At 45.1% G+C, this 12897-nt stretch overlaps 1 protein-coding gene across 3 annotated transcripts in view; it reads left to right on the forward strand.

Annotated features, from left to right (window-relative positions):
- Nucleotides 1-12897, forward strand: part of pde11a (phosphodiesterase 11a) — a 40677-nt gene that overhangs the window by 11433 nt on the left and 16347 nt on the right. For all 3 annotated transcript variants that reach the window (XM_012836325.3, XM_031559198.1, XM_031559199.1), the window contains 7 exons: nt 1917-2006; nt 3454-3594; nt 3861-3925; nt 6965-7097; nt 7446-7521; nt 9492-9559; nt 10081-10173. In XM_012836325.3, coding sequence (XP_012691779.1) covers nt 1917-2006; nt 3454-3594; nt 3861-3925; nt 6965-7097; nt 7446-7521; nt 9492-9559; nt 10081-10173 — 666 coding nt within the window. The remainder of the gene's footprint in view (nt 1-1916; nt 2007-3453; nt 3595-3860; nt 3926-6964; nt 7098-7445; nt 7522-9491; nt 9560-10080; nt 10174-12897) is intronic.

Genomic DNA, 12897 nt, shown 5'->3' on the forward strand with positions numbered 1-12897 from the left:
TGTGTGGCTGTTAAAGTGTAGTTGACAGGTATAAATGGAGCATAAGTCATCCAGAGGGCAGCAATTGAGCAGACAATAAGACCAGAGAAAGGGAATCAGTAGTAATCGAATAACAGAAATATGAATGGCAATGTGAATATACTAGTTATTGAAGACAGCAGCACCTTGCTTTTGCTTTTAAATGTATTCCAATTGTGCATTTTCACAGAGAGAATGTCCAAAAAATTCTTAGACCCTATAGATGAACTCATGCATTTTGTACACAATGTGAAGCTTGAGAGACTCTGTTAATTTGTTGTCTGCAGGCTTGAGTGTCTTCTGGACAAGGCAATTTGGTCAGCATGTTACTTGATGAGTCTGAGAATTAGGTGTGAACTGAACATCAATCTGCTCAATACTAGATTAGACCATTCACTTTAAATTCCCATTTAGCCGTTGGGGATTAGTCAATGCACCATGCCTGAGACTGATTGCACACGCGTCCCTAGCACTATCTGTGAAGACCTAGAAAGAGAGAAAGAGAATCTGTTTTTCCCATGCTTACAGCACTGACAGCCACTGACAGGAGCCGTTTCAGACAGCATCAAAGCGAAGGCGCTAGCTGTAATGTTATTAAGGTGCAATTAAAAGCAGGATTCCCCCGTCATTGTGCAGCCTCTTGTTTCTAATGGAGGCATGCCTTTGTGAGCCGCCAACGATAAGGGAAAGCAATTATCCGCCGGTTTGTCCGCCTTCTGGCCCCAACCCAGCTTAGTGCTGGGGAGCGACTCGTAAAGAACGGGTGACAGGTCAGCCTCCTCGGTGGCACCGGTGAGGCATGCTGTGTCCGTGGAAGAGGCGGAATGGCGGAGTATTATGTGTTAAGGAAAGAACTAAATCAGCGGAGAGGAGGCGAGGCGAAGGCGCTCTAATCAGTGCTGCGGCCGCTGGACACAGAGATCTGGGTGCTGTAAGCCAGCACTCACTCACTCACATGGAGACGGTGCAGAGGCCAGTGCCTCCCCCACCTCACTGTCTCTCCCTCTGTCTCACACTGCCTTTCTCATTCAGCCTCTCCTTATCTTACTATTTGTCTTTCCCCACCCATCTCTCTCTCTCTCTCTCTCTCTCTCTCTCTCTCTCTGTCTCTCTCTCTCTCTCTGTCTCTCTGTCCTTGTTGACTGTCAGCATTCCTGGTCTCACGTCAGCACCTTGACTAAATTGACTTTATCGGGAAAATATCAACAATTTGCACAGTGGGCGTGACAGCATAATTCGAAATTCTAATTTTCTATTCGCTAATTAACAAAACATCACAAGTCTAATCTCAAAAAGTGTCATTTAACAGGAAATGTATTGAGTAATGTTTGAAATTGGTGTATGTGTGAAATTGAAATGATGGAATTCACATAATCACTCACAGCTGACAAGAGCTGAAGGAAACAGTGAAATCAAGTAATGTGAAATGAATTGATGTATGAGTCTTGGCCCATTGCAATGTTGCAATAAAATGCCATTCTTGGATTTCGGTTTGTGGTGCAGCGCTTGAGAGGTGACCTGCCTCTCTCTGCATGGTGTGTAGGCTTATCCCTGGAGCTGTACATGAACTCCAAACCAGCAACAAATGAAAAATTGAATGCTGACTTTTATGAAATATTGATTTTGATCCACTAACGAAGGTGAAATAAACCATTCTGTGGCCTTTGCCTCCTCCACTCTGAGTCTCCTCTGTGCGTGTATAGCATTTCCCTTCCTACCCTGCTTCTTTTGAACTATGGCTGTTGCTGGGAATCCATATGCTAATTGCCCTATCAAGCCTTGTGATGTCTTTGAAGAGTGGACTCTCTGCCCTCTCACTGTAGCCCAGTGTAGCGTGTGTGGGCTTAGGCTCCTGCCCTGCCTGTGTGACCGTGTCTCTCTTGTGGCCCTTTCTCCAGGTGCTGCAGATGTACCTGCCCTTCTGTGGGATCGCCATCTGTAACGCCCAGCTCTTTGCTGCCTCCAGGAAGGAGTATGACCGCAGCAGGGTAAGGGACAGGGCCGGGGTTGAGCACTGGATGCAGGGCTCATGTCTGCCTCCTCACTGCTCCCTCTGCATCGACTCAGAATCAACACAGCACCCCCCACCTCCCACCCCCTCACTCTAACCCCCTTTACCCTGCCCACGCACACTGCCTAATAGGGGGAGGGGGGAGGGGGGAGGGGGGAGGGAGCCATTCGCTCAGCACTGGGCTCCAATAGTGAAAGTCTTTAGGTGTTTAGTCCTTAGGAGTTTAGTCCCTTTTAAACAGAGATTATCCGCTGTATCCCTGTTAAGGAAAGCCCTCGTTATGACGGCTTTGCTTGTTTACACTGTACCAAACAAAGCCGGCATTCTGCCCTGGTGTGTGTTTTTAGGCAGCATACCGGTGATCTGGGAGCAGAGGGGTGACGCTTAACATAGCGTCTAGATTGACCTACTGTATACTGTCATATATGAGACCGCTCGTAACTCATGAAGTCAGAGCTCCGACTCAGAAACAGAGAGGCAGTGTGGCAGAGGCAGTGTGGCAAAAAAGTTATACAGTATTGATACACAACAGATAGAAGGAAAATCCACTGATGAGTTATCACCCATCAGTGTGTTTACATTTGGCTCAAATGCATTAAAGTCAGAGCTGGGAAATATCATGTGGGACGTTGTCTTTAATGCCCCATAACATACACATTGGAAATAAACTAGCCTACCTGATACTTAAAAAAAAAAAAAAAAAAACAATGATGGGTGAACTTAATGTCGGGGGTACACATTGCTTCATTTTGGTTAGCTGCTAGGCTACATTAGCTCCTATTCCACCATGCCGGCTCTCCCTTTCACACAGACGTCGATCTGGCTCTGTGACTACCTCCTTGCCATTTGTACATTTTATACAGAACGGCGAGGCAGAATGACGGCGTAACATTCCAGCCTTGTACAGGCTCGATAAAAAGCCTAATGGTTGGAAAAGGGGATATGTGTGTGTGTATGTGTGTGTGTGTGGAGGGTGTGGGGCACTGGGAAATACATGTGACGGGTTGTGGAGTAGTATGAAGTAAATCACGGCAGAAGCGTTGAGAGACTGTCCACTGCGTGTCACACATTGATCCCAGATGGGGGAAGGACACGGTGATGAAGGGAATTAGTGTGAGGAAGAAAAATAGCAGGTGACATTACTCATGTTTTATGACCCTGCAGTGGCTTATTAGATTGATGTTGCTCTAAATGAAGTGCCTTTTTATACTGAAACCACAGGGCAGAGCAGGATTATATCATCCTTGTCGTACTAAAAATCATGACTGTTCTGTCCAATAGGCTGCCATCGAATCATAAATTCTTATGAGCATTTTCTTCTTCTTTTTAATTTCCTATAGAAAGTGGTGTTTGGAAGATGGCAGGAGTCTACGCAATGCTCTCTTTACTTGCATGACTCTATGTGACTCCTCTGTTGCACGTAGGCTTTGCTTGAGGTGGTGAACGACCTGTTTGAGGAGCAGACGGACCTGGAGAAGATTGTGAGGAAGATCATGCACCGCGCCCAGACGCTGCTGAAGTGCGAGCGCTGCTCCGTGCAGCTCCTGGAGGACATCGAGTCTCCCGTGCGTCACACACACACACACCCCTCCTCTCCCTCACACTCCTACAGAGCATGTAGCCGGACCTCTCATCCTCACACAGCAGTGTGCACTGCAGCTAATACACAGGCCATTTGCTTTTTCCCACTGTATGAATGTGACAAATTGAATTATAAAACCTGCAGGATGCCTTGGCCATTTGTTCCAAAAAACCTTTTTTTGTGTGTGGTACTACTGTTTGTATTACTCTCTTTCTGTTCTCTTCTCTCTCTCTCTCTCTCTCTCTGCAGGTGGTGAAATTCACAAAGTCGTTTGAGCTCCTGTCACCCAAGTGCAGTGCAGACACAGAGAACAGGTGGGAAAGAGGAGCTGTTGCTTCGTTTGAGACCTTTGCTTACGGAGTCTCCGTTGAAAGGCTTCAACATTAAAAACATCTGGCATCCCAAATACCATGAGGGTAAAAAGAGATGGGCAAGAAGGCCCTGTGAGAGGGTACCTTGAGGTTTTCTGAGCTTGCTCACTGTAGCAAAGTAATGCATCTCCATCTCTCTTCAATATTAAATCGCAGTGGAGTCTTGTCAGATTTGGATCTGCAGACACTCTCGAGTCAGTCAGACATGCTTTAAAACCAATGTAGCCCCTGCTGTAGATGTCTCCTCTCTGATACATATTTAAATGTAGAAATGAAGGTCCTCCATTAATCATTAATGTAGAGGATCCATTTACATCCTAACTAAAAAAAACATTTCCCCTCTTTGGTATGGAATTTTAAAAGAATGTTAAACAGAAAATGTCGCATTTGTGTTTTGTGCTCGTGTCAAAAACAATTCACAAGCCACCTGCTGTGACAGCTAAAAGTGCGGGTTTGCTTAGCGCCAGTTCTTCGGAGCGGCCTTCTGGACAGGATGTGCCTCCGTGACATCTGTGTCTCATGTTGCTAGCCGTGTCTCAGAGTCGCATACTTTCCACTTTCTTCTGCCTCTAGCGCTGAGCGGGCATGTCGGAGCAGGAAGCAGAACGCACTGTGCATGTCTGTGCCCGGTTTCACACTTACAAGAAATGACACCACGAGCAGCAGAGAGTGATCATGGCAGCTAGCGCAGCAAGTGGTACATCCACCCCAAGCCCGCTCACTGCAGGAGTAATTAAAAAAGCATCACGGCTGAATGATACAGTAATCAGTGAAACGTCAGCGGCTTGATTGCTCTGTTCCATGACCCGCTGCCGGAGATGAGGTACAGCACCTAAAAGATGCGGCAGTCGAGTCGCAAATGGTTTTGAAGCCACAGTGGTGCATATTTGCTAATGCTAACACCAAAATCACAGGCAGAGGCTGTTATATAATATGATTACAAGTATAATTCAGTTGCCTCTTGAAATTAATTTTCAAAAAGGTGAAATAAAGAATTCTCAGGAGGTTACTTATTGAATTGATCTACTTTAATAATGCCACTCCAACCTCACGCCACTCATGTGAAGCCAGACTCCGTCAGAGCACGTTCCCTTGTAATCACATTCATGTGTTTATATCTAGTGCCTCTGAAGTGGAGGCCGTTTATATAATAATCACATTCTTGTATTTATATCTAGTCCCTCTGAAGTGGAGGCCGTTTATATATAATCACATTCTTGTATTTATATCTAGTGCCTCTGAAGTGGAGGCCGTTTATATATAATCACATTCTTGTATTTACATCTAATGTCCCCCTGAAGTGGAGGCCGTTTATATATAATCACATTCTTGTATTTATATCTAGTGCCTCTGAAGTGGAGACGATTTATATAATCACATTCTTGTATTTACATCTAATGCCTGTGAAGTGGAGGCCATTTCGATTGCAATGCAAATGCAGAGACCTAATGAGATTTTATGTAAACACTTGAAACTTCGAATGGAGATGCAGTGGTCATTATCAACATAGGGCTATCAAACAGTATCCTTAGAAGTTTTCCTGTGTGTGTTTGTGTGTGTGTGTGTGTGTGTGTGTGTGTGTGTGTGTGTGTGTGTGTGTGTGTGTGTTATTTTCGCTCCAGGGCTCGTACACTGACCCTGAAGCAGGTAGTGATGAGACTAAAACTGAGTCTAGGCTAGGATCTTCACCACAGTTCCAGATATGTTCAGCTAAGCTCTTAGTAGTTGCTATCTTTTTGTCAGGAATGTTTAATCAGCTATTCCAAAGATATTGTTTTCAAAAGCTATACTTTAATAACTTAATTATAATAATTTCATAACTAAATCTAACACTATTAAGCTTCAGTAATGTCAAAAGTCATATTTCAGATTTTAAATCAACCAAGCTTTCCATTCAACTTGAATGATGCCAGCGTCATGAAAGTATGCCAGGTGGTTTTTCAGCAGGACCTACATGTGGTTAATTAAATGGAGAAATGGAAAGGATGTTGCTCGCCCTTCCAGAGCTCCCCTGGACCTGCATGAGGAGGGGTAGTGGTGGGGAGGCCTGCCGCACCACACTGGCAGAGTGGAACAGCTGCTGAGAAATGAAGAGAAGATAGGAATGTAATGGGTGTATCGGGCCTCAGGTCTCTCTGAGTGAACCATGCCGAGATTATAGGCAGTAACTGCTCTGTTAACACCACTGCGGCTATTACAAGCAAGCTATGTGTGTGTGTGTGTGTGTGTGTGTGTTTGTGTGTAGCAGAGTAGCCAGCTGGGTATCGTTGGAGCTTGCTTGGTTTTCTGTCTCCTGCCCTGCGCCTCTCTTCACCTGTTGCCTAGGTTCCTCTCTGCCACTCTGCTTTTTTACGAGGCGCGAGGAGTGTGGGCGTTTCATGAGGGAGGCAGGGGTGGTGCAGGTGGAGGAGGAGCGAAGGGGGAGGGGGGGGTTCAACAATCACAGCTAACTCTGAGGAGGCTTATAAAAATGCATGAGATGTTCATTAAATATAAATAATCAGCCAGGGAGGAGGTGCAGGCGCAGGAGGGGTTTGCGTGCAGGTAGTTACCTGAGGCTGCTTAGACATGGAGAGTTCGATACTGACCAGTAGCAAATCATGGAACCCAATACAGTACTCCATTTGGTGTCTCCTTGTGAAGGTTTGCAGACCACGACCATAGTATGGATTACATATCCTGTTTGTTCATTTAGCCTGGGCGTAACTTTAGAGATTCAGCTTTGACTTGCTCTTATTGTTTTAAAACTGATTACAATCCGGTTTCAATAACAACATTTTATCTGACTAGCTAAATATTGTAATGTCTTCTTAATTGTCATTGCCAGCAGGGGAGTCTGAAGAGGCAGGATTTAAATGGTGCATTCGTATTTCACTAGTTTGTTTTGTCTATGCAAACAGATAGTGCTGCTATATTATTTGTAGTAAAACAAAATGTCATGCATCGTCAGCATCTCCTTCCCTCCCTCCCTTGCATTTGCAGCTTCAAGGACAGCATGGAGAAGTCCTCCTACTCCGACTGGCTCATTAACAACAGCATCGCTGAGCTGGTGGCCTCCACCGGCCTTCCTGTCAACATCAGCGACGCCTATCAAGACCCTCGCTTTGATGCAGAGGTATCACTCCTTTACAGTGCAGTACACTGCAGTTCATATCAAAGGGGAGGGCTAGAGCAACCAACAGGACTTATCTCTGTTGGTCTAAATAACAGATAACTCCCAGACAGCACGGTGTGATTGATGTTTCAATATTATAATGCCTTTGATCTCAATGAGTTGTGGCACAACGATGAATTATATCAAATATAAGTCATTACCGGTTTGATGTTCCATTCCAAGCAGTATTCTCTCCAAATCAATTTTTTGTTTTGTTCATGGACTCTCACACAGATAATGTGTTTCAGTGGCCCCTCAAAAGGCATTGTACATTGAATCATGCTTTGGTTTCTCTGTATTTTGATTTAGGCAGATCAATTCTCTGGCTTCCACATTCGCTCTGTGCTTTGTGTGCCAATATGGAACAGCAACCATCAAATAATAGGTAAGCCTCTGAATGTTGCCAGATTTTTAGCTTTAGCACAATACGTCTCTGACGAATGCACGGGTGCTCGGCTAGGTGGACTGACGTGCTGTGACTGACAGAGAGGCATCTGAGCGTTTGCTGGATTCCTTTCGCCCTGTGAGCATTTGACATCGGGATACTGGAGACGCTACATCTGTCAGGCTGTCGAGCGTTTGCGGGCGAGGACAGTCTCAGGTGTGATTTAGCCCAAATTTGCTTAATCGCGCGTGATCACACTGGGCTGCAGACGTCCAGTACAGCATCATTCTCAGTTAGAGCATGAGCCTCGGGCCCCGGGTAGCCTTACACTCTGATAAATCATTGATCACAGGCCTGCTTGTTGGTGCTGGATATTGAAGAGAGAGCCAGTGCTAGCACCTAGGCTCAGGCCCTCTGAGATTTGACTCTCCAAGTCATTAGTTTTGTTTGAGTGCAAACCGAACAGCACAGGCGCCAGGACCACAGCCACTGCTGCCTCGAAGCAGGAGCTCAGCAGCCAGGGGGGCAACAGGGAGACACAAAACACTGTTTGAGTGTGTGTGTTTGTGTGTGTGTAAGAGAGAGAGAGAGGGAGAGAAAGAGAGAGAAAATGTGTGTCATAGTGATATGTATTTTGTGTTTGTGTGTAAGAAAGTAATAAAAGAGAGAACAGAGAGAGAGAGAGGAGAAATACAGGGGCTTGTGTCTGTGTGGGTATGTATCAGTGTGTGGGAGGAATCTATCAGGGCCCAGAGTGAAAGCCATTTTGAGCACACAACAGCGCGCTGTAAAAAACATGGAGTCAAGGATTTTAGTCCATTGAAAAGGCTGATTTCCTCTGCCCACGCGTCAAGGTGGAGGAAGCAGGAATCCTTGTAGCCTCCTTCCTGCCCGCATGGCCACCTCATGGCACTCTGCTCTGAATGGGCTTCAATGAACATTCACAAAGGTTAGGTGTTCAAGGCTGGCCTTTTTTTTTTTAGTTTTTTTTTTTTTTAGCAAATGACGTTCTCTGTGTTCATCTTTCACTCATGACTTTGAACAATGGAGACCTATCTTCGGAGTGCTTCCGCCTGAATATTTGCTCACAAGCCTAACCTCCCACTGGCTATAAAAACAGGGTCTTTCTATCAACTATCAATTAGCCTTATCAGCAAAGTCCTTGATTTTTTTAATTAGTAGATAAAACCAAAGGGGGGGGGGGGCAGTGTGCCTGTGCTTACTGGCGCCCAGCCAGTGCTGAGAACTTGACTTTGAAAACACAAAGACTTCTGGGTACAGACTGAACTCCTCTGCCGACATTGACATGACCCCGAACCAGAGATTAGAAAAGGATTACACTGCTTGAGCAGCAGGAGTTAACACCGTGCTTTCATGTCCCCGTTCACAACAAAAGTCTCCAAAAATCCTAAAGGAGTGTCATATGGAGATGGCACAAGGGGAAGCAAGTGTGTAGAGCAGCAGCAGCCCTTTGTGAATATGTAATTTATGGCACAAAGTCGTGTCAGTGAAGCCCTGGTGTTCCCATCACAGGCGCAGCCAAGCGGCCCTGTGCATTGTTTTATCAATGACTTTAATGAATGTGTGGGTGGGATTTGGAGCTAATTGGGGCTTAGAGAGCAGCACTGGTGTGTGTGTGTGTGTGTGTGTGTGTGTGTGTGTGTGTGTGTGTGTGTGTGTTTGTGAGTGTGGTTAAAAGTGCCGTGAAGTCAGGCTTAATTATCTACCGTAGATCATAGCTTTACCTCTAGCTTCAGGAGCGATATGGGTGGGGGATGAAATGCACACACACACACACGCACGCACACACACACACACACACACACACACACACACACACACACACACACACACACACACACACACACACACACACACACACACACACACACACACACACACACACACACACACACACACACACACACACACACATTGACCTATGTCACTGGCTGGTCTGTTTGATGCAGGTGTTGCTCAGGTTCTGAACAGACTGGATGGAAAGCCATTTGATGATGCAGACCAGAGGCTCTTTGAGGTATGCAGCGTAACATCATCTTTTCGTGTCTTTTTACAATAACACAAAATGCTTAGTGCAGACAAATTCACTGTCCCAGATGAGAGGGACGCCATAGAACTCCGGCTGTGCCAGAGAGAGAAAAAAAGGTCCTACAATATTTGCAGTCTGTCAGGGCACAGGGGTGTACTAATGAGTGCTCATGTTTGCAAGTGTGTCTGTGTGTGTGTGTTTGTGTGTATGTGTGTGTGCATGTGTGTATGTGTGTGTGTGTTTGTGTGTGTGTGTGTGTGTGTGTGTTTGTGTGTGTGTGTGTGTTTATGTGCATGTGCATGTGTGTATGTTTGTGTGTGTGTCTGTGTGTGTTTGTGTCCGTGTGTGTGTGCGTGTTTGTGTCCGTGTGCGTGTGTATGTGTATGTGTGTGCCAGGAACGTGATGAAGCACATCCTGTCCCCACACTCCGGCTGGCCAGTGAAGTTTCTTTCTCACCCGCGCTGGCCTTCAGCGAGTCCCCATGACAGTGTGTTCCATTCCCTCACAGGCCTTTGTCATCTTCTGCGGCCTCGGCATCAACAACACCATCATGTATGACCAAGTGAAGAAGTCGTGGGCCAAGCAGTCCGTGGCCCTGGACGTAAGAACAAAAACGCCTCCTCTGACGTGTAGTTTCTTTTCCTCCTCACTGTTGTTCATTTATCACATAGTAACTGCAAAGTGAGTGCAAATCTTTTGCGCTGCTGAAGTGTTGAATCATGAGGAAGTCTCAAAAGCCTGTGAGTGCTGAGTGCAGAGGGATGTAAGCGTGGCTGGTGTGGTGTACACTGTGTGTGTGTGTGTGTGTGTGTGTGTGAGTGTGCATGCGCTCGTGTTGTTGGCTGGAGGGGCTGGGTTGTGTTGTTCGTGACGGCGTCTGTGACGGCGTCTGTGACGGCGTCTGTGACGGCGTGTGGGCTCTGACACAGACAGGCCACTGACACCATCAGGTGTCCCTCCCACAAACATCCCTCCCCGTTTCTACCCTTCTATCTATCTGCCCTGTCTTGATCCACCTGTCCGTTGGAAGACAATTATCCTCTTACCTAGTATCTCAGCCCCCCCTCTGTCTTCACTGTTTCTGCCTGACTGTTCTTTCACAGACGTTTGAGAGCCAGTGATGTGGCCCTCCCTCCGTCAGTGGTTGGTGAGGAGGGCTTTAGCACTCCCTTTAGTGTTGAGGATCTGGTGAACATGCTGTGGGAGGGAGGAGATAAAGGATGCCTTTCAGTACCTCCGACAAAGGCTGGTTCGATTATTAATGTGGGGGCGGCAATATTTCTTGAAGGACATCAGTGCAGTGCAGCTAGTGCTAACACTCCCAGATCTCTGAGCAGGTCTGACATCAGTGCAGTGCAGTTAGTGCTAACACTCCCAGATCTCTGAGCAGGTCTGACTTCAGTGCAGTGCAGTTAGTGCTAACACTCCCAGGTCTCTGAGCAGGTCTGACTTCCATGCTCAGCTATTTGGGCCCGTCATGGGTGACTGTCTGCGGAGCAGGAAGTCATTCCCAGTGGGCCGTAGAGCTTGCCTTGCAAATGTATAGAAAACACATCTGTAAATACATATATATGTACACATAAGGCTATACATTTCTTATATATACATTTATACATTATATATTTACATACACACACATATACAGAAATGAGTAATGAGAGTAATGTCTGTGACTGCCATGTACCAGAGAAGGTATAGAACCTCCAATGCACTTCATGAGGTTTCTTGAAAGGCAGGTCTGCTAATTCTAAGTGCTTTGTTGGACGTTTTTTTGTGCTGGACGAATACCAAGAAAATGTGTTAGATTATGTATATTTATATCTATAAACAGTCACATAATATATGTAGGGTGTTGCATACTCTGGCTCTAGAGGCGTTTTTTCATATGAATGGCGTCGCTAAGCACGGCTATCCTCATCTTAGCCCGTCGGCCAAGCACTTCCTGGATTTGTCTTTCCACACCTCAGGGTCTACTCGCATGAGGGTGTGTCTTTAAGTACAGGATGAAGGCCGCTGAGGTGTCCTGACATACAAAAATATTTGACGAAGTGGAGGTAGAGAACTACGCAAAGCATAACGCGATCACCCTCTGTTTATAGTTGTGATGCATGTATTTAGGTATGTATAACATTAGCCCAAAGCATAACGCTATCATCCTGTTTTTAGTTGTGATGTATAACATTAGCCCAAAGCATAACGCTATCACCCTCTGTTTATAGTTGTGATGCATGTATTTAGGTATGTATAACATTAGCCCAAAGCATAACGCTATCATCCTGTTTTTAGTTGTGATGTATAACATTAGCCCAAAGCATAACGCTATCACCCTGTTTTTAGTTGTGATGCATGTATTTAGGTATGTATGACATTAGCCCAAACGGAAACATTTAGTTTAGTCTAAAAAGATAAACAACCTGTTCCAGGTTCCAGACCTGTACGTCTTTTTTTTGTCAAAGATAATGGAGGTTGCTTGGTTAAAATTGATTCTCTAAAATGGATTATTAAGCTTAAAACTTAGTAACATTAATTTTAATTATAAATAATCACTATAAATGACACCATTCATTACAAATCCACATATATATTTCTGTAATCACATCTAAAATGTTTCATAAACTACACCTTCAGATCTTTCCAATAAACTTCCCACCAACAACACTGAAATCATTTCACTGCTGCTAACATCCATCTGTCAGAAATGTTGACAATAAATATACAAAAAAAACATGTAGGATGGCCGGACACACTTTCTTTTTAAAAGAGTGACCAAAGTGTGGTTCATCTAAATGTATTCATAATGTCTTTAAAATCAAGCAGATCATCATTTGTATCAACCACTACCTCAGCTAAATCTGCTGTGAACAGCATGTCCTGCAAAAATGCCACTCTACACGGGTGGAACTGAAAGAACATTAGCCGCTTGTTTGGTTGAGCACCTAGCATCACAGACATTTTCAGTAGCCAGGCACGTCAACAGTAATGGGTACAGCATTATGATCAGGAAAACCGACCATGTCTATATAACTGAACCACTTATTACTAAATATAACTATTTGAACATTTTTAAACATCACTAAACTACCTGCCATTCAATAAGTAATGGGTTCTCTATTAGGACTCCTTTAATATCTTCATTGTTTACTTAGTTTCCCCTTGGATTCCTGCCCTCTATCTGTCTGCCCCTGTCTGTATCTGTATAGTCCTGGGATGTCCTAGAGAGGCTGTGTCTTTGGGCAGCTGTGTTGCCACTGGTGGTGCTGAATAAACATGACTCCTTATCAAATAAGGAAGTGGGAAAGGGCCAGAGTTCTTTCTTAATGGGTAT

Source organism: Clupea harengus, chromosome 2 (assembly GCF_900700415.2).
Source record: "Clupea harengus chromosome 2, Ch_v2.0.2, whole genome shotgun sequence".
Classification (NCBI taxonomy): Eukaryota; Metazoa; Chordata; class Actinopteri; order Clupeiformes; family Clupeidae; genus Clupea; species Clupea harengus.